This window comes from Staurois parvus, unplaced genomic scaffold (assembly GCF_062004578.1).
Source record: "Staurois parvus isolate SC_StPar_1 unplaced genomic scaffold, SC_StPar_1.0 ptg000877l, whole genome shotgun sequence".
NCBI classification, from domain to species: Eukaryota; Metazoa; Chordata; class Amphibia; order Anura; family Ranidae; genus Staurois; species Staurois parvus.
In genome coordinates, this window is record NW_028318673.1 from 1,065,103 (window position 1) to 1,085,926 (window position 20,824).

The 20,824-nt window shown below is 44.0% G+C and overlaps 2 protein-coding genes across 2 annotated transcripts; both read left to right on the forward strand.

Annotated features, from left to right (window-relative positions):
* Window positions 1–4,670: 4,670 nt before the first annotated feature.
* Window positions 4,671–5,673, forward strand: LOC149443094 (uncharacterized). Its single transcript, XM_089655928.1, has 2 exons — window positions 4,671–4,869; window positions 5,362–5,673. The coding sequence occupies exons 1-2, from the start codon at window positions 4,705–4,707 to the stop codon at window positions 5,647–5,649; spliced, it is 453 nt and encodes a 150-aa protein (XP_089512054.1). The 5' UTR covers window positions 4,671–4,704; the 3' UTR covers window positions 5,650–5,673.
* A 2,579-nt stretch (window positions 5,674–8,252) lies between these two features.
* Window positions 8,253–12,508, forward strand: LOC149443095 (uncharacterized). Its single transcript, XM_089655917.1, has 2 exons — window positions 8,253–8,390; window positions 9,753–12,508. The coding sequence occupies exons 1-2, from the start codon at window positions 8,327–8,329 to the stop codon at window positions 11,351–11,353; spliced, it is 1,665 nt and encodes a 554-aa protein (XP_089512043.1). The 5' UTR covers window positions 8,253–8,326; the 3' UTR covers window positions 11,354–12,508.
* Window positions 12,509–20,824: the final 8,316 nt, after the last annotated feature.

Sequence of the window (20,824 nt, forward strand, 5' to 3'; positions counted from 1 at the left end):
CATCAGAGGTCCATCAACTTCATCAGAGGACAAGGGAGACATCAGAGGTCCATCAGCTTCATCGTAGGACAAGGAAGACATCAGAGGTCCATCAGCTTTATTGGATGACAGAGGAGTCATCAGAGGCTGTCACAGATCCCACCCACATGCACATGGCCACAGCGACTAGCTAACCAAGGTGTGCATGTCTGGCCATGACTTGGTGTAAAGAGGGAATGAGGGGGACTTATTTTGTCACAGCCCGCACTACCTCTCCTCTCATATTAGGACCCGTGCAGTTTATGTTGTCTATATGGAGGAGGTGTAGGGTTAGATTCATCCTAGGCTCTAAGTGTTCCCCCTTGACCAACATTATTTTTAATCCAGGTCTCCCAGATAATCTGGCCATTGGTCGAGTCCGTCCTTGGGCTGAGGCTAATCTATTCCAATTGCAACATTTGGTCAATCCCGTAATTCACAACCTTAAATCCTTCCCTGACATTCAAAAAGCTGCTCGCATTCCACCCCATCAGTATTTTATCTACAGATACAACACATTTTTGCCCCCAAAGCCTCTTCTCTGACTCTTGAACAACCTACCCCTTTAGATCATATCTGCATCCAAGGCCCACACCACCGGGACATCATTTCCGCTACGTATACATTGCTTGTAGATGTCGCCCTTTTTCTATTGGTTCTCCCCTTTATATGTGTAAATGGTCCCGTTTCCTTCAATGTGATATTGGGTTGGATCAATGGAGTAGGATTTGGGAGGCCTCTTCTAAATCTTCTGTGTGTGTAATGTATACAGAAAATCCTTCTAAGACCCCGATGTTTTGGTATCGGACCCCTGAGGTTCTCCATGATAGTAACCCGAATGTTTCTTCTGTTTGCTGATGTTGTGGGACGGAAACTGACACTCTTTTCCACATTTTTTGGGATTGCTGGTCCATTGCGCCCTTTTGGAGGAGGTCCTTACCCCATTGTGGTTACTTTTCCTGGCTCCTGTCCCTTTTGAGCCCATTTACTTCCTGTTGGGTCTACCTTTTCGGGTCTCTCTAAATGTGCGAGGAAACTTTCCACCTACATGAGGGCAGCCAGGAGAACCATTCCCATGCATTGGCTGTCTTCTATGTCCCCCATGTTACCGGCACTGATGAAGGTCAGAGCAGAAATGAGGAAGTTGGAGTACCTACCTGCTTTACACCCTGCTACTGTCCCTGTGCTGGAGGCAGTTCAGGACCCACGGGACACCTATGACACCGATCTGTCTGCTTCGATCGTTTGTGATTGATGGCCATGTCACTGTTTTGTATTGACATTGTATGTTCTTATGTACCTCTCATCGATGAGCTGCTTTATCAGCCTTCTCTCCCTCTCTGCTTTTATTTTACATTTACCTTTGTGGCTGCTTGTTAGAAAGTTTGAAAAATCAATAAAAAGTTCATCACAAAAAAATGGAATTACCCCCATTGTATTCTCTAATGGGGAAATGGGCGCTAATTGGCTGCAGGAGATCTACTGGGACATAGAAAGGGAAATGGGAGCTAATAGGCTGCAGGAGATATGCTGAGACATAGAGAGGGAAATGGGCGCTAATAGGCTGCAGGAGATCCGCTGAGATGTAGAAAGGGAAATGGGTGCTAATAGGCTGCGGGAGATCTGCTGAGACATAGAGAGGGAAATGGGTGCTAATAGGCAGCAGGAGATCTGCTGAGACATAGAGAGGGAAATGGGTGCTAATAGGCTGCAGGAGATCTGCTGAGACATGAAATGTGTATGAAATGGATGTGCAGACACTCCCAGAAGATGATGTCATTATGAGTGGATTGATATATATTTTTGCATTGTCCCCCCCAGAAGGATCAGGTTTGGCGGGATCGCTCTCATTAGCTATACATTTGTATTTTGTGCTCTGTGTTTGTAAGACTTTTCTATATGTAATAAGAGATGTTTGTTGAACAGTTGGTTACATAAGAGTTACATTTATTTCTTCTTCCTTTATTCAGTAATGTTTCATCTCCCGTAGTATCCCTGTAAGGTACATATTATACAGGAAGGGGGATTATGGGATGGATCTCGGGGCTGCAGTTCCTCTGAACTCCACAAGGTGGGGATCTCACCTATACTCACACAGGAAGTCTCTATGGAATGCAGACAGGAAGTGATGTCAGGGACAGACAGGAAGTGATGTCAGGTACAGACAGGAAGTGATGTCAAGCACAGACAGGAAGTTCCAGATGAGAGGCGAGGCGGGAAGAAGTATATCAGAGACGTTGGTGGAAGTGGCAGCAGAGGAGGTAATAAGATGTTATTTCCTATTTACAACAAATGTATATAAATCTGAGGCTCTTTTAGGAATGTTGGGGGGTTTAAGCAATGAAAGGGGCTTTATAGGAACTCACATGTGTAATATGTGTAACATTACGCTGTTTATCTCCTCCTCCCCTCCCCCGCCTGTCTCCAGCACTGCACCCGGGGACTAGCAGGGAGGGGAGAGACCTTGCAGTGTAATGAGAACCGATTGGCTGCTCCTCAGGAAAGGGGAGTGTCCGGCTTATCCTTTCTCCCTTTCACTCCCAGAGCCATTTTTGCATTTTTTGCACATTTAAAAAATCATTTTATCCTGAAGATGACACAAAACCCCCAAAATATTGATTTTCTGAAAGTAGAGACTTTAGAGAATAAAATAGCGGCAGTTCTAATTTTTTATGTCACAAAATATTATCACAAAGTCTAGGAAATGCCAAATTTCAGTAAAAAATACACTTAAGCTGATTTCAGGGCACAAAAAGCAATAAATGACCCATTTATGTGTAAAATATAAAAGCCGAGGTTGCAGCGAGTAAATAGATATCCAACATGTCAAACCTTAAGTTGTGTGTGCTGAAATGGTGACAACCTTTAGTCCCCGGTATTATCTATAGGGGACACATTTATAGCCCCTTCTAGGTCATCAGTATGGAGTACGGAGGAGGTCTGCTCCTAGAATTATCCTCTCATTCTGGTGTGACCGGCGATATGTAACGTGTATCACAATCAATGTTATCACGTGTAGGAGCTCCAGCGTGTACTCTTATGTTTGGGTGTGCATATATGTGGGGGAGGGGGGGCATCAAAATGTTTTAAGGGGAGGAGTTATGTACTTGGGTGTAACTTTAATTCTTTACAATTAAAAAAAACATTTTTACTTAAGGGGACAAAGTCCTCTATGAGATGACTTCTGATGACAGGTTCTCTTTATTGAGACATCCAGGGTCTAAAAGACCCGCAATGTTCCCCTGTACTCCATTGGATGTAATGTAGTGCACATCGCACCGCATTACATTCTTTGCCGGCCTCGATGGTCGGGAAATCTGTCATAACGTCACATCTGGGTCAGGATAAGAAGGGAGTGAATGTGTCCGCTCTCCTCCATCCCCTCTACCCTCCGACACCCGCTGACCCGGACCCACAGATGGGCAAGCAGAGCCGGGCAAGCATAGTAGGTACAGGAGAGGATCACACACACGGGGTGGCAGAGGCTGGCACCTGAAAGGAGAGCCCTGCGGCTTGTCCTCAGCAGGGATAAAGATTAAACACAATACTTGCCCGGCCCCCAGAACTACATGTCCCGGGCGTCGGGTGATGTAATGTGACCATCCCTGCATGATGAGCCGACATTGACCTCACAGCACTGCCTCAGAGCAAACTAGTCATAGGAAGGATCAGATTTATCATTCCTTGTCTGCAGATCTAATACTCATCAAAACCAGTTCAGAGACCAAACAAACCCAACAGAGAAAAGGGGCCCCGGACCTCAAAATTGTAGTAAACACTAAACAGTCCAAACAAAATGTCTTCCCATGGGGGGAGTAGTTCTTCAATGTCCAGCAACCCTCCTATTCCCCCCTCACATCCACATCCTATTATTGTGTGACCAATACCATCCAAATCATTCTTACTTTCATTTCCCAAAGTTATCCGTCTACAAGGAGACCTGTATAGATCACATGATGGCACCAATGAGGATGGAGGAGGACCGGAGTCACATGACTGAGAAGATACTAAACCTCACCCTGGAGATCATCTACCTGCTGACCGGAGAGGTGAGGAGGATTCTGGGAGGTCACATGACATCACTCTCATCTCTATTAATAAAACACAGACCTGACCGGAGAGGTGAGGAGGATTCTGGGAGGTCACATGACATCACATCTCTATTAATAAAACACAGACCTGACCGGAGAGGTGAGGAGGATTCTGGGAGGTCACATGACATCACTCTGATCTCTATTAAAAAAACACTGACCTGACCGGAGAGGTGAGGAGGATTCTGGGAGGTCACATGACATCACTCTTGTCTATTCTGGTCAATAGATCATTTTATTTTTGCACACATTTAGATGATGTCAGGTGGTTGATATTGTTTTATTTTTCTCCTGATCTGTAGGATTATGTTGTAAAGAAGAAGTCTAGTGGGGAGCCAATCTCAGGAGGATGGAGCAGAACCCAGAGCCTCACCATGGTGCCTCCATCTCATTCTCTGATACCTGAGAGGGAGAAAGAGCAGAAGATTCTGGAACTGACCACCATGATGGTCCATCAGCTGACAGGAGAGGTGAGCGGTGCCGGGAATTCTGGGACATTCTCCAGTAACAGACAAGGGATGTGTCTGGATGGTGACTGTATCATTGTGTGTGTCAGGTTCCTATAAGGTGTCAGGGTGTCACTGTCTATTTCTCCATGGAGGAGTGGGAGTATTTAGAAGGACACAAGGATCTCTACAAGGACGTCATGATGGACAATCAGCAGACTTTGGGTTTTGTGAAGATTGTAAGGAAGGAATTTCCCCGGAATGAGACGATATTGAAGCTCACCCTGGAGATCCTCAGCCTGCTGACTGGAGAGGTGAGTGTAATGAAGGGGTTAAATCTGACTGGGCTGTACACTGGGGGGTATTCAGAGTCACTTGAAGTCTTCTGATGTTCTGTAATCAATAACGACATCCACACAAGAACTATGAATACATAAAGTGTCCGGACTCTATGAGATTTGGTTATAGCACAAGATGGCGGCATTGGTTATAGAAGAGAACAATCTCAGCTTTAGTCCAATCAGAGAGACCCATGATTACCAGCATGCCACGCCCACTGACCACTAAATCCATGGGTGACATTTCCTGGTGGGTCAGTGAGCCTTACTAGTAAACCATTAGTGACTCTATTATATGACTTCTAGAAGGAGCTATAAATCTGACCCCATTGTCATCATATCATTGGATGGAGATGTCTGTCCTTTGCTGAGTCGGCACATTGTGGCCAATCCCTGGAGAATAAATCTAGAGCTGACCATAGAAGTGAGGGATTATGGGAGAGTGAGATTTATCTTTGTATCACACAGAACTGTACAGGAGTCATGAAGAAATCTACCGACAATGACACCAGAAGGAGATCTCATCGTATGACCACAAGATCCTCGAGAATCCAGAATCCCATCACCATCCCCCCACCTCCATCCCTGATCCCTACAAGACAGAAGACACAGAAGATTCTAGAAGTCACCAAGAAGATGATGGAGCTGCTGACAGGAGAGGTGAGCGGTGCCGGGAATTCTGGGACATTCTCCAGTAACAGACAAGGGATGTGTCTGGATGGTGACTGTATCATTGTGTGTGTCAGGTTCCTATAAGGTGTCAGGGTGTCACTGTCTATTTCTCCATGGAGGAGTGGGAGTATTTAGAAGGACACAAGGATCTCTACAAGGACGTCATGATGGACAATCAGCCGCCCCTCACATCACCGGGTAAGAGGAGACTTTATTGTAAAGGAGAGAGCAGTACGGAGGATCCACCTAGATCCCCCATCATCTGATAAACACATAGAAACAATGGATTCAGTCAGTGTGTGTGTTTCCTACAGATGGATCCAGTCATGGGAACCCACCACAGAGATGTCCCCGTCCTCTGTATTCCCGGGATTCCACACAGGAAGGTCACACCATCCCTCACCACCATCAGGTAGATGATGACAATTATTGGTAGTTGTGATTTATACACAGCATGTTTGTTACAATGAATGTTTTATTATATCTTTCAGAGTGGAATCCTCGGGGATGATAATATTGATGTTAAAGAAGAGTATAAAGAGGAGGATGAGGAGTATGGAGTGATGGAGGAGTTTTCAGAAGGACACAAGGATATGATGGAGCCACCTAATACCAGGAACCCACCAGAGAGATGTCCCCGTCCTCTTGATTCCCGGGATTCCACACAGGAAGATCACACCATCCCTCACTATTACAAGGTTGGTGGGATGGAGAATCTAGAACATGGACTTGTAGAGACTATGGGCTCCAATCACAAAGCGGTATCTTCCCGTATCCCAGTATGTAGTAAGATGCTGCATTCTGTTTTTTAGTAGTGAAGCCTGCGGGGAATTTACCACTGGTGTCCATAGCAACACTTGTAAATAGCTTGTTGTTAAGGAGAGGGCAGCCGCCAGTGTCCCCAACAACCAGTAAACAAGGAGCGGACGGCTGCCAAGTTCCAGGTCTGGTATGCATTTTGAGGGGAACCCCGATGCCAAAATAATACAAAAAGTGTGGGTTCCCCTCCAAAATCAATACCAGACCCTTAGTGAGTGCCCACCTTCCTCCTGAACCATACCAGGCCACATACCCTCAACATTGGGTGGGTGCTTCAGGGCAGGGGTGCTCTGCCCTCCCAAAAGCACCTTGTCCCCATGTCGATGGGGACAAGGGTCCCTTCCCCACAACCCTGGGCAGTGGTTGTGGGGGGCTGTGGGTGGGGGGCTTATTGGAATCTGGAAGCCACTTTTAACAAGGAGGCCCCCAGATCCCAGCCCCCCCACAATGTGAATGAGTATAAAGTACATAGTACCCCTATTCATTCACCAAATAGTGTAGTGTAAAAAAACACTGGAAGAAATTTTTGACAAAACAAAAATAAAGAACAATATCCCCCGGATGTAGATTCATGATGATCCAATCACGATACTCGCTGTCACCGCTGACTCAAATAAAAAACAAAGCTCCCCTCCTGCCATCTGACAGCTCCGCCGCCTCCCACTTCTAAATAAACTAAGGAGCACTACCACCCTGTGATGTCACTGGGTGGCCTTGCCCTCTTGTGACATCACCAATACAACATGCCCCGGTCAGTGACATCACCAATACAACATGCCCCGGTCAGTGACATCACCAATACAACATGCCCCGGTCAGTGACATCACCAATACAACATGCCCCGGTCAGTGACATCACCAATACAACATGCCCCGGTCAGTGACATCACCAATACAACATGCCCCGGTCAGTGACATCACCAATACAACATGCCCCGGTCAGTGACATCACCAATACAACATGCCCCGGTCAGTGACATCACCAATACAACATGCCCCGGTCAGTGACATCACTGAGTGGCACCGTCTCTTAGTATATTTAGTGGCAGGAGGCAGCAGAGCTGTCAGACAGAGGGGAGTCTTCATTGGGAGCGGAGCTTTTCTTTCCGAGTCAGCGGTGACAGCGAGCATCGTGATTGATGATGGATCTACACCGGGGGGACATTTTGCTTTAGTTTTCCCTTTTTTAATAAAGGACTTTCAAAAACTGCCTGCTGTCTATTTAACAGAATACTTTTTGGGGTGAATAATTAGGGGCACCATGTACCCCATACTCATTCACATGGGGTGAGGGATCTGAGGGCCCCCTTGTTACATTTTGTAAGTCCTCTGCCTGCAAACCCCCACAGCCACTAGCCTGGGTTGTGGGGAAGAGTCCCTTGTCCCTATCAACAGGGGGACCCCACGCCATTTTCTTAATATTTTGTTGCCGGTAAATCTTTGTTTTTAGATTTATCGATTGGTTAGGACGTGGTGGCCGCTCGCTCCCTAACAACCATGTTGTTTACTGGTTGTTAAGGATGCCAGCGGCCGCCCACTCTTTACCAAGCAGTACACATTTCCTGAATGCCGCATGTCTCCACCACTAATTAATGACCGCATGCATTTCATTCTTTCCTTCTGTGAATGTAACGCCTGTTCATGCGGTATTTACTGAGCGTGTTCAGTGTTTGTGGTCAATACCGCAACACGGGATAGGAAATGGACAGTTTCAGGATGGCATGCGGTATTTAGGGGAAATGTACCGACATATCACATGTGATCTGCTTCTGTGAAGGGAGACAATGTGTGGATTTTGTGTGTGATGTCACAATCATAAATCTTACATTTTACAGATGATATTTTCTCTCATTTCCTTGATTTAGAGTGGAGATCCAATCGATATAGAATTTGAGGTGAAAGCAGAAGAAGAAGAGGCGTATGTGAGGGATGATCAGCAGTCTATGGAGGAGGATGGAATAACGGGGACATTTATAGAGGAGGACACTCCTACAGAGATCAGCACAGGTGGGTCATGAACACTAAATCCATTCCTCCACCCATACTGCTCACTGATTGGTCCAGAGTAGGGCGGGGACTGGGTGATATCAGCCTGTAATCCCCTGGTCACTTTCCTGAGCTGTGTTCCCCGTCCTGTATTCCTGGATTTCTCTCGGATAATCTTCCTTCTCTGTGCTGCAGACACAATTTATGTATCTAGACTGGATTTATGGAGGTTCTGGGGTTCAGCTGGCAGCAAAATGTTCATTTCACCATAAGTGTTACTAGACCTAGGCACCTGGACATGTTCTTTTGATCTTATTCCTCATGGAGGTGACATAGCAATTCTCCCAGTATTTGTCACCTGTGCCGGGTGGAGGGATATGTCTGTAGTGTCTCAGACCCAAGTCACTGAGTGCAGTCTCAGGAGATGGGAGGCAGCGGTGTGGGATCTCTGAAACTTGTCATTAGAAGGCAGGGGAAGCAGTTGAACGTGAAGCCTAGAACAGTCCAAAACATTCAATCACTGATTAGAGTGGAGCCAAAAAGGACTAAAGGTGCCTAGGCTATCTGGAAACCTGTCTAGGAGGGTGTTATGCACTATATAATTTATATTACAACTTGACCCCTGCACTATATACTCTATTTTGTACATTACATACTCCTGACCCCTGCGCTATATACTGTATGTTGTACATTACATACTCCTGACCCCTGCACTATATACTCTATGTTGTACATTCCATAGTCCTGACTTCTGCTCTCCCCCTCCCCCCACTGCTATATATACACATAATATGGATTCTCTTTTGTTACACCCATTTCCTACCAGCTGGACATTTTATATCGGATGATGTGATTGGAGCACAGACTTTTACATGGTGATAATAATGTGATAACATCCTCCAACTTTGGACCCTTAAACAGAAAGTGATAATGAGGGAGGAGTCAATACCCCAATGATGGTGGTCTTCAGGATCAGTCCAGTCTTCATCTTGGTTGTTCTCCCCCCATCCTCACTCTCTGACCTCTGGTGGGGTTCAGCCCCGCTGTTCTTCATGACTAAATCATGGAGTAAATAAGGAAGTGCAGTACTTCTTGTGTTGGGAAGATGGTGATGAGTGATAGAGGGGGTGGGGCCCCTCGTCCTATAATCCCCTCATCACTGTCCCTCCTATAAAAGACAGTTCTGGTTGTTTCCTCACTCTCTGACTAAGGTCCATGAATAAAGAAATGACCTGGTAGGAGATCAGAGGAGCCATTTCCTAGTTCCCTTGAGGGTGGAATTGTAAGCTCCTCAGAGACCAAGCTGCCTGATGTGGGCGGAGTCCTGGTTTGGGGGGACCAATCAGCTCCTGTCTAGTAATCCTCTTTGTCTTTGTATTTTAGTCCATGGTCGGGAGATGAGGAAAACCTCCGAGGATTGTCTCACTTTGTCTCCAGACTGGAAAGTAGAAGATGAGGACATCACACAGTATAGTCCAGGAGAAAACCCGGCTCCCTCCAATGTCCATCCGGCACCACCCAGTGTAGCTGGACCATCGGATTCCTCGTATCCTGAGGAACCTCAGACTGTGCGGGACCATGCCGGCCTTCCAGCAGGGAAGAGGCTGTCCTGTACTGAGTGCGGGAAATGTTTCCATTCTAAATCCAATCTTAATGTGCATAAAAGATCTCACACAGGAGAGAAGCCGTATTCCTGTCCTGAGTGCGGGAAGGGTTTCCGGCGTAAACAAGAGCTTAATGTGCATAAAAGAACTCACACAGGGGAGAAGCCATATTCCTGTCCTGAGTGCGGGAAATGTTTTTCACATAACTACAGTCTTTACCTTCATAAAAGATGTCATACAGGGGAGAAGCCATATTCTTGTCCTGAGTGCGAGAAATGTTTTTCACAGAAGTCCTATCTTTACCTGCATAAAAGATCTCACACAGGGGAGAAGCCTTATTCCTGTCCTGAGTGCGGGAAATGTTTTTCAGTCAAGTCCATTCTTAACAAACATCAAAGATCTCACACAGGGGAGAAGCCGTATTCCTGTCTTGAGTGCGGGAAATGTTTTTCAGACCAGTCCAGTCTTTACACACATCAGAGATCGCACATGGGGGAGAAACCTTATTCCTGTACTGAGTGCGGGAAATGTTTCAGTTCTAAAAAACATCTTAATAGGCATAAAAGATCTCACACGGGGGAGAAGCCGTATTCCTGTCCTGAGTGTGGAAAATGTTTTTCAGACCAGTCCAATCTTTACAAACATCAGAGATCTCACACAGGGGAGAAGCCGTATTCCTGTCCTGAGTGCGGTAAATGGTTTTTAGACAAGTCCCATCTTTACACACATCAGCGATCTCACACAGGGGAGAAGCCATATTCTTGTCCTGAGTGTGGGAAATGTTTTTCAGAAAAGTCTAGTCTTCACAAACATCAGAGATCTCACACGGGGGAGAAGCCGTATTCCTGTTCTAAGTGCGGAAAATGTTTTTCAGTGAGGTCCTATCTTTCCAGGCATCAGAGATCTCACACGGGGGAGAAGCCATATTCCTGTCCTGAATGCGGTAAATGTTTTTCAAACAACTCTAATCTTTACACACATCAGAAGCTTCACACAGGAGAGAAGCCGTATTCCTGTCCTGAGTGTGGGAAATGTTTTGCACATATGTACATTCTTCACAAACATCAGAGATCTCACACGGGGGAGAAGCCGTATTCCTGTTCTAAGTGCGGAAAATGTTTTTTAGAGAAGTCCAATCTTTCCAGACATCAGAGATCTCACACGGGGGAGAAACCATATTTCTGTCCTGAGTGTGGGAAATGTTTTTCACATAAGTGCAGTCTTTCCAGACATCAGAGATCTCACAAGGGGGAGAAGCCATATTCCTGTCCTGACTGCGGGAAATGTTTTTTGCAGAAGTCCGATCTTTACAGACATCAGAGAACTCACACGGGGAGAAGCCACTTTCCTGTCTTGAGTGAGGGAAATGTTCCTCACTGAAGTCCTGTCTTCCTGTACATCAGGGGTCCCACACAACCCTGGAGGTGTATTAATGCCTTGAGTGCGGGAAATGTCTTCTAGATGAATGTTGCTGGACATCCCAGCTCTCATGTGGGGAAGAAGCACACCCTGATATACACCTCAGATATACTCCATGGCTGATCTTCATCATGGAAGGAACAGTTGATAAGGAGATGAGAGGCCCCCAAAGACATGGAGGAAGTGCAGTAAATGTCGGGGTGCAGAGTGGTCCGTAGATCCTGGAAATGAAGGACACAACTTCAGCCCTTCTTGGGTGTCGGAGTTGCGTTTCCTGATAATGATATAGCGGGTTACAGAGCTAGAAGCCGGGAGAGCCCAGATCTCGTTATCGGGGAACTTTACACAGACAACAAGAACTTCTGAAGTTGATGTCCTTCATTTCAAGGCTCTACAGAACAGTGGTGACTCCGAAGTGTCTCTCTGTCTTCAGTCCATCCTTCTCCCATCCCCAAACAGGAGGGAAGGAGAACTCCGCCCCAAACTAGGGGGGAACTTTCCTCTCATTTCCCTTTGCTTCTGTGTGGGTTTGGGTGGTTGGAGGAGTGCGGCACAAGAGGGAACACAGCTTGTTGTTCTATGTCTACATATGGGGTCTGGGTAGAGGGGATCCACCGGAAAATATTTCTACTCTTTGATTTTGTACAAATCGTTTCTGTTTTCACTTTGAAGGGTGATATGTGTGGTTTGTAAAAGAGATTGGCCCAATAGATACTGCCCCACTTAGAGAATAGATGAACTAATATGACCAGCATTCATTCAGCCATGTCACATGTTGGTCTTTTCATACAGGGATTTCCTATGATCATTGGCTCCATCTAGTGGCCATAATGTGGTATTCAACTGTTTTTCCTGATTGAGGCATTTTGGTGTCACGGCTGGACACATGCTTGTCTCTCTCCCCCAACATATTATTAGTGTACATTTCTTGTTTATAGAAATCACAGAAGTCACTATACTGTTGTATTTTTGTTATGACGCAACATGGAGTAGTTTATTGAAATCTCTGTTCTGTATTCTGATTTGGTGATTTATGGAAACTGCCTGAAATATGTCGCGTTCTCATTTATTAATTAAAGCTTGATGAATAATAAAGAAGTCACATTTTGCATCACACATCCAGATGTCTGACTTTATTATTCCCAAAGTACTTTGAACTGGATGTTTGTATGGAGGAGGAGGCCGGCATAAATTGATGTTCCTGACAGAAGTGGTGTCAGAAGTGGGATAGGATCGGCCATCAGAGGTAAGTGAGCATTTTTTGTCTTCCTTTGCCCTGATCTCCCCCTATCTCCACCAAGCCTCTGTGCTGCGGTAGCACGAGCAATTGTTCTCTGGAGCTTTGGGAGCTCGCGGGGTTAAACAGAACCTAGGTTGATGTATAAGAAATGTGTGTATGTCCTCCATACAATCATACAGAGTAGTGTGTTCAGTGATTATGTACGCTTGTAACCAGAGAAACTGTTCAGTAGATGTATTCTAAGTCTCTGTAGGACTGTGAGGACTGTGAGACGCCCCATCTACTCAGCGAGGAGATTTCCCCATTGACCTGGGATAGGTGAAAGCATGGTGACAGTCTGAAGGAGTCACAATAGGGATGTACCTATCCAGGGGATTTTCAGCCTTGAAGCACTTGTGCATTTGAGAAGAATTTTGTTGGAGCTCTATGTGAGTTCAGTTCAGCTTCACCCGGCACAAAGAGTCATCACCGGGAGAGAAACACATAGGCCAGCTCACATAATATTGCTTCTTTGCTTTGCAGTGATGATGGGAAACTCCCAAGGTAAGGGGAAGTACCCAGACCCTCCGGAGCCACCGTGTAAAGTATTCAGAGGAAGAAAACTGTTAACTTGTTGCCTACCGCAGATAGCCGAATGACGGCTGCACTGCGGCCGGCCAGTTCTGAGTGGACGTCATATGACGTCCCCCCAGAACGCGCTCTCCTGCGCGCCCCAGGGGGCGCGCACCCGGTGATCTCCGTGATCGCTGTGTCCTACGGACACAACTGATCACGTGATGTGGTAAAAGGCCAATCACAGCGGCCTTTTACCACGTGATCAGCGGTGTCCAATGACACGCTGATCACAGGGAAATGCAAGTGCCGGTTCTCGGCTGCACTTTCCTCACGCTGTCAGATTGTGAGGAAAGTACTGCCGAGAACCGGCAGTTGTCAGAGCGAGGATCGGCACCGATCATCAGGGCACTGATCATCAGTGCCCTGATGATCGGTGCCCAGCAGTGCCACCTGCAAGTTCCGCCCACCTGTGCCCAGCAGTGCGCCCACTAGCTCCGCCCACCTGTGCCCAGCAGTGCACCCACCTGTGCCCAGCAATGCACCCACCTGTGCCACTCTGAAATGTCACACACCTGTGCCCAGCAGTGCCACCCACCTGTGCCCACCCATCAGTGCTGCCCACCAGTGCAGCCCAGCAGTGCTGCCAGTCAGTGCCACCAGTCAGTGCCCAGCGGTTGTGCCAGTCAGTACCCATCATCAGTGTCACCTATCAGTGCCGCCTATCAGTGCTGCATATTAGTGCCGCCTATCCGTGACACCTCATTAGTGCTGTCTATCAGTGCCGCCTATCCGTGCCACCTCATTAGTACTGCCTATCAGTGCCCTTTAGTGCTGCCTATCAGTGCCGCCTATCAGTGCCCATCAGTGCTGCCTCATCAACGCACATCAGTGAAGAGAAAAATTATCTGTTTGAAAAATTTTATAATAGAAACAAAGAAACTTTTTTTTTTTTCAAATTTTTGGCAGTTTTTTATTTATAGCGCAAAAAGTAAAGCACCCAGTGGTGATTAAATACCACCAAAAGAAAGCTCTATTTGTGACAATGTTGCATGACCGCGCAATTGTCAATCAAAGTGCGGCAGCGCTGAAAGCTGAAAATTGGCCTGGTAAATAAGGGGTAGAAGTGCCTGGTAGGCGAGGGGTTAAATAAATTTACTAAGGAAGACGGATCAGCTTTAGAAAAATCCCAACTACCAGCTAATGAGACATGTAAAGAGTATGTTGCCTGAGTGTCACCTTGGGATTGTTGTCTTGTCCCAGTAGTGGACAGTCTGGTGGGGTGGAGTTCAACCATGGGGAGTGCCAGTCCTTTTCCCAGAGATGGGGACAATGATGATTTTCACATGGATATGATAAAGGGGATATGTTTAGGGGATAAAACTGACTTTCCCTATTTTGGTCCAGATCCTGAGTGGGATATGAAATATATGAGAGGGAGCACTGAACTGGTTGAAGTATGCCCAGGATATAAGCACCCGACACCAATCCCTTCTGCCCCAGTAGTTAAACAGAGTAATAATCCTTTTTTTGCCACTTCTTTGACGCCTGCCACTGCGCTTCCTGATTATATTTCAGTAACATTTATTGAGTTTTTCAAGAGTAAACAAGGAAAAAACAGGGAAAAGATAAATGGTTCAGTCATACAATATTACAATAGACAAAATATGATTGATCATTTTGTTGTAATTCCGTTCTTGGACGGATGAGGTGTTGGTCTTGTTTTAGCAATATCATCAGAGGTATTCGTGTGCATTTGATGAACTTTGGTGATAAGATTTCAGGGGTTATGGGGGGGTATTGGAGGGGGGAAGGATATAACTGGGAAATTGAGGAGATACCTGTCTTGGTATGGGATGTGATTTCATCTCTTGAACTGTCATCAGGGTTGTACATAACATTTTGGGTGATTTAGCCATCGGGTCCACTGGATATTGAATTTGTGGTAGGAGGAAATGTTAATTGCGGATAGTTTTTCCATTTGACATTGGGTGTTAAGGTCTATAATTAATGAGGTGATGGAGGGGGTATTATTCGTGTTCCATAATCTAGTAATAATTTTTGCTGCAAAGAGTATGTGGGTAATAATTGTTTGGGAATGAGTGGAGAGTTTCTCTATTCCAATGTGAAGGTGTGCTAATAAGGGGTTCGGGACTATCGGAGATTTGTTTATTTCAGATATTAATTGGAATGTAGTATTCCAGAAGAATCAAAGTGACTTGCATGACCATAAAATATGAATTGTTGAGCCTAGTTCGCCACGTCTCCAGCATGTAGGAGAATGTTTTGGGTAGTAGATAGAGAGTTTAATCGAGGTCAGGTACCATTGGTGGAGTATTTTTAGATATGACTCCCAGTGGGAGCTACATCGGGTAGCTTTATAGGTGATGTTGAAGGTATTTTCCCAACATTTTAAGGTGATTTGGGTTGAAAGGATTTTTTCCCAATTGGTTTGGAAAGTAGTTTGTAAAGTGAACTGTGAGTTAATGAGGTGTGCATAAAAAGTGGAAATACCTTTACTCGGGTATTGGGGTTTGGTGAAAAAGGTGTAGGCTGTGATTGGTAGAATGGTGTTGTGGGGTAATTTATTTGTTTGTAAACAGTGAGCGATTCTTAGGTATGTAAAATTATCAGTAGTGGGGATAGTATATTTGGTTTGGAGAGATTGGAAGGAGTGTAAGGATTGATTTGAATGGAGATCTGCTAATTTAGTTATTCCTTGTTTTGTCCATTGAGATAGGTCCAAAGAGGGGATGAAGAGGTGTACTATGTTGGTTGGAGTAGGTAAATGTTTAATATCTTTGAATTTAGTGGATAGAAGGTCTCGCCAAGCTTGCAGGGAAGCTATAATGCAGGGATGTTTTAGGTGGGGTTCTATGTTTTTGGACGATGGAGACAAGAGTATATTTTGGGGTTTAAGTGGTTGGAAGGGAAGGGTTTCCATTACCAGATTTTTTCCTTTCGAAGGATTCCACCAAAAATATAATTGGTCTAAGAGGGAAGCCGTGTAGTAAGATTTGAGCTTGTGGTGGTTTATGTAAGGATTTATTCTACTTATGAAGGGCGTGTCCCTTTCCCTTAAATAAAATATTACAGTGCCTCCAGCCATTAAAATACGGCAAATATTTAATGAACCAATAATTTGGACACCTTAATAATTTGATCACCACTTATTATTATACCTTGAGTCCTTTTAGCCAGTATGATTTCGTACCGTACACACAAAAATTGCCTTATAATAAATAAATAGATACATTTATTTATGTACAAAAATTATATATATATTAACACAAAACGCAAAAGACTGGTGATGAATGGATACTGGTACACACGGTCAAAGATATACTATACCAATACTATACACAATACAATATTTCTAAATAATAAATATTAAAATTAAATTTAGTAATAAATTGTAATTTAGAGTACCTCAGAGGTCATTTTCTCCCAAAACGTGGCCATAGGAATGGGAGAAAATATTCCCTGATAAATTGTACTCTAACCAATAAAAATTAATTATTTATGCAATATGTACATTTTTTATATAACACCAAACAATTTCTAGCAGTAATAATATGGATCTCTCTATCTATATATGAACACCCAATGCAGTTATTATCACTCTAAGCAACAGGAAATATACAATACAATATTAGATCTAAACAGTCTCACCACACCCAGAACCTGGATTATGACGCCTCTCCAGTGGATTCAGCTGGCAATTGAAATGCCTTCAGGGATGACCGCAGGGGGCAAGTGAGAGATAGTGCAATAGGTGGTAATGTTGGAAAAATAATATAGGATGGTAGAAGTACAGAGAGTTTAGAAGTTTCGCAAAAAGTTTTAAAAGTTTGAAAGGATTAAGTAGTAGTTCTTCAGATGGGATAGGTTTCAGCCTCGTCAGATTTCTTCAGCTTGTCGGATTCCTTGGGTTTTTCTTAGCTTGCTCTTTTTTTGTGTGTGTTTTTTTTTAAATGAGGTGCATGGCTTTTTTATACCATCCAAACCATTGTTCTAAAAGACCCTCCCAACAGGCTTTTTGATTGGCCGGTCGAGAAGTGTATGTACCTAAGCTATCTCTCACCTGTCCACTAGGGGCAGTCAGGGATCACAAAACAATTTGAGTATTTATGATGACTCATACCTCGGGTGGAACCCAAGGTGATTTTAGGTATTAAATAGACGTCTCATCCAAATATATATTTGATTCTACCTATAATGTCCTGGATAGGAATCATAGAAGATATATGTGTATTCAGTTATTCATTTCCCTGAGATACAAACTTGTGTGAAAACATTTGCTTTCTGATAGAAACATACAACTGATACTAATTCACAAAATATCTTACTTTTCACCATTTCATACTCAATTTAGTGGTATACAATCCCCAACTCTGCTGAATATATTTTTGTTTGAGAAAAAGTGTGAATAATGTGTCTCTTCTTTAAGAGATTTTGTGGGTAGAAATATAAGTTCTGAGTTTCACCTTTTGGGTCTTAGGAATGACACAGGAAACCTCTGTTTACTTGTCCATTGTAAAGATAATAGGGTAATCAACCAGTTCTCCTTGTAGCCTTCGTTTGAGAATTCTGTTGGCTTATCACTCTCTCCAAGGTTTTGTTTACTCTTCTCAGACTTACAAGTATGGTCTTATGTATTGTTAATTTGGTCATGTGTGGTGATTCACTGTTTGGAAGTCCAACGTTGTATTTGACTTCCTAATTAACTTTTTGTAGGTGCAATCTCCTCAACTCCAATAGACAAATAGCACTTGTTGATAATATATACTTTAGCTAGTCTTATAGTCACCACATAAGCTCTCAGGATTGTCTGTCTTGGGACCACCTATAGATATTCAAATAGTCTATTGTCTCTGGAAAGAGTCCCTTCTACTCATTGTTTGTGTGTAATTTCACTAGAAGGTCATTTGAATTCTAACCAAGAAACGTTAACCCTTAACAGACGGCTGGGCTGGTTTGCTGTTGAAATGAAATTATGTTTTTGATAAATAGTCCCCCAAAAGTCACTACAAGGTGTGGGAGTCCTGCTCCTCCTTTAGTGGTAGGTCTTATTAGAAGATTGGTGGTACATCTTGTTTTTTTCGAGTTCCACAGGAACTTTGTAAGGATTGATTGTAGTTTAGAGAAGAATGAATTAGGGATTGGTAAGGGGAGTGTGCGGAATGTATACAAGATTTTGGGTAAAATATACATCTTTAGTGTTGCCACTCGATCTAGTTTGGAGAGTTCTGAGGTGCTCTACGCAGTTCTTGGGGTATATTTTCAAGTAGTATTTTGTGATTTGCTGTGTATAGGTGGTCTGATACTGGTGTAAGTCTGATTCCTAGGTATGGGATGCTACTTTTTTTCCCATGAAAATGGGAATTGTTTGGCTAATTGGGTTTGGAGTCGGGCTGAGATGTGAAGGTTGAGTATGGAAGATTTGGTTTCGATAAGTTTGTAATATGAAACTGTTGAGTAGGTATGTAGATGTGAGCGGATCGCTTGGAGGGATTTGTTAGGGTTAGTCACCATTAATATTATATCATCTGCAAATAGGCTAATTTCGTGTTCCATGTTCAGATGTGTGATTCCTGTGAATGTTTTGTCCTCTTTGAGTTTGGAAGCTAGGGGTTCAATAAGGAGTGTAAATATTATCGGGGAGAGTGGACAACCTTGTCTTGTACCGTTTGAAATGTCGAACGGATCGGATAATGTGCCATCTGTCAGAACTCTAGCGCATGGTTGAGAATATAATGACAAGATGGCTTTCAGCAACAAACCTGTGATACCAAATTTTTGAAGCGCGAGGTGTAAGAATTGCCAGTGTATCCGGTCGAACGCTTTCTCTGCATCCAAGGATAAGAGCAAGGAGGGGGTCTTAGTACTTTCTAAATTGTGTAGGAGGGATATAATTCTTCTGGTAGCATCTGGTGCTTGGCGACCTGGAATGAAGCCTACTTGGTCCAGGTGTATTAGGGTGGGTAGGTAGGGGAGAATTCTTTGGGATATGATTTTAGCGTATAATTTTATGTCGGTTTTGAGTAGCAAAATTGGCCTGTAGTTTTGGACTAGTTGGGGGTCTTTGCCAGATTTTGGGATGGTCGTTATAATAGATTGCAACATGTCTTTGGGGAATGAGCCTGTGGAGGCAGCGTGATTAAAGAGTTTGGACAGATGTGGTGACAATTCTGAGGCAAGGAGTTTATAGTATTCGTTAGTGAATCCATCATTTCCTGCTGATTTATTAATTGGGAGTATTTAATGATCATTTCTATTTCTTTGGACAATATTGGACTAGAAATGGAGTCAAGTTGGTCTGAGGATAACCGGGGGAGATTGATCGTTTGGAGAAATTGTTGTATGGATGTGGTTGTTGGTTGGGTGGTGTTAAAGTCATTTTTGAGGTTGTAAAGATTTTGATAGTATACTGCAAATGCATTTGCTATGTCTTGGGGGTTAGTGTTCAAGGTATTTGTAGATGGGTGTTTGATTGAGGCTATTTTGGATTTCAGCCGCTTTTGTTTTATCGATTTGGCTAACAACGAGCTGGCTTTGTTACCAAGTGAGTAAAATTTTGCTTTCATTTTTTGAAGATTCAGATCATATTTATGGAGTAGGAGGGATCTTAATTTATTTCTATCTGCTGTCAAGGATGCAGAGGTTGTTGGGTCTGGAGATTTTTTGGTTTTTTCTTCATTTTTTTTGATTGATGTTAGGAGATTATCTATTTGTTGGGTTCTTTTTTTGTTGATGCGGGCGATTAGTTGTATCAGAATACCTCTCATATATGCTTTATATGTTGACCAGAGAGTGGTTATGGATAAACCGGGGGGTGTCGTTAAATTCGAAGAATGTTCTGTGTGCATCTATAATCTGTTGCTTGTAGTCTTGGTTTTTCAGCAGGAACGAGTTCAATCGCCATAAACGGGGTATCGAGTAATGTTGTTTGCTGTCAAGAGAGATCGTGATCGGAGCATGGTCTGACCACGTGATAGTGCCAATCTCAGAGGAGGTGATGTGTTGCAGCATCCATTTATCGGTGATGAAGAAGTCGATTCTAGAGGAGGTTGAGTGGGGTGGAGAATAGTAGGTATAGTCTTTTTCTGTACTATGTTGGCATCTCCAGATGTCATAGAGATAGTTGGAGTGGAGAAATTGTTAAAGGTTTGTTTTGAAGATCTTTTGGTGGATGAGGAATCCAGGTGAGGATTACCGATGATGTTAAAATCGCCTCCAATGAGTAGTCTGCCATTTCTATGTCGATTAATGGTGGAGTTAAGTTTGTTGAAGAAGTGGATTGGTGTTAGGGCCATAGACATTCACTAATGTATATGTAGAGTCGTTGATTGTGCAGATTAGTATGTGGTAGCGACCTTGTGGATCCGCTATTTCCGCAATAGGTTGAAACTTCAGGGAGTCTCTTATGGCTGTAATGACGCCATTTTTATTTTTGGGGATCATTGCCATATATACTGTAGAGAACTGAGGGATGTTGAATTTAGGAATTTTTGCAGAGGCGAAGTGGGTCTCTTGTAGGAATATGATGTCAGGTTGAGTGGTGCGGATTTCTCTCGTGAGCAAGGATCATTTGAAGGGGGAGTTGAGACCTCAGACATTTAGCGAAAAAATAGTAATCA

Bases quoted from the DNA above. Each gene is read 5' to 3' on its own strand.
- LOC149443094 (XM_089655928.1), top strand. From the start codon at position 4,705: ATGGAGGAGTGGGAGTATTTAGAAGGACACAAGGATCTCTACAAGGAC. The intron at 4,870-5,361 runs GTGAGTGTAATG...TGTATCACACAG, and splicing joins TCAGCCTGCTGACTGGAGAG to AACTGTACAGGAGTCATGAA.
- LOC149443095 (XM_089655917.1), top strand. From the start codon at position 8,327: ATGGAGGAGGATGGAATAACGGGGACATTTATAGAGGAGGACACTCCT. The intron at 8,391-9,752 runs GTGGGTCATGAA...TTTGTATTTTAG, and splicing joins TCCTACAGAGATCAGCACAG to TCCATGGTCGGGAGATGAGG.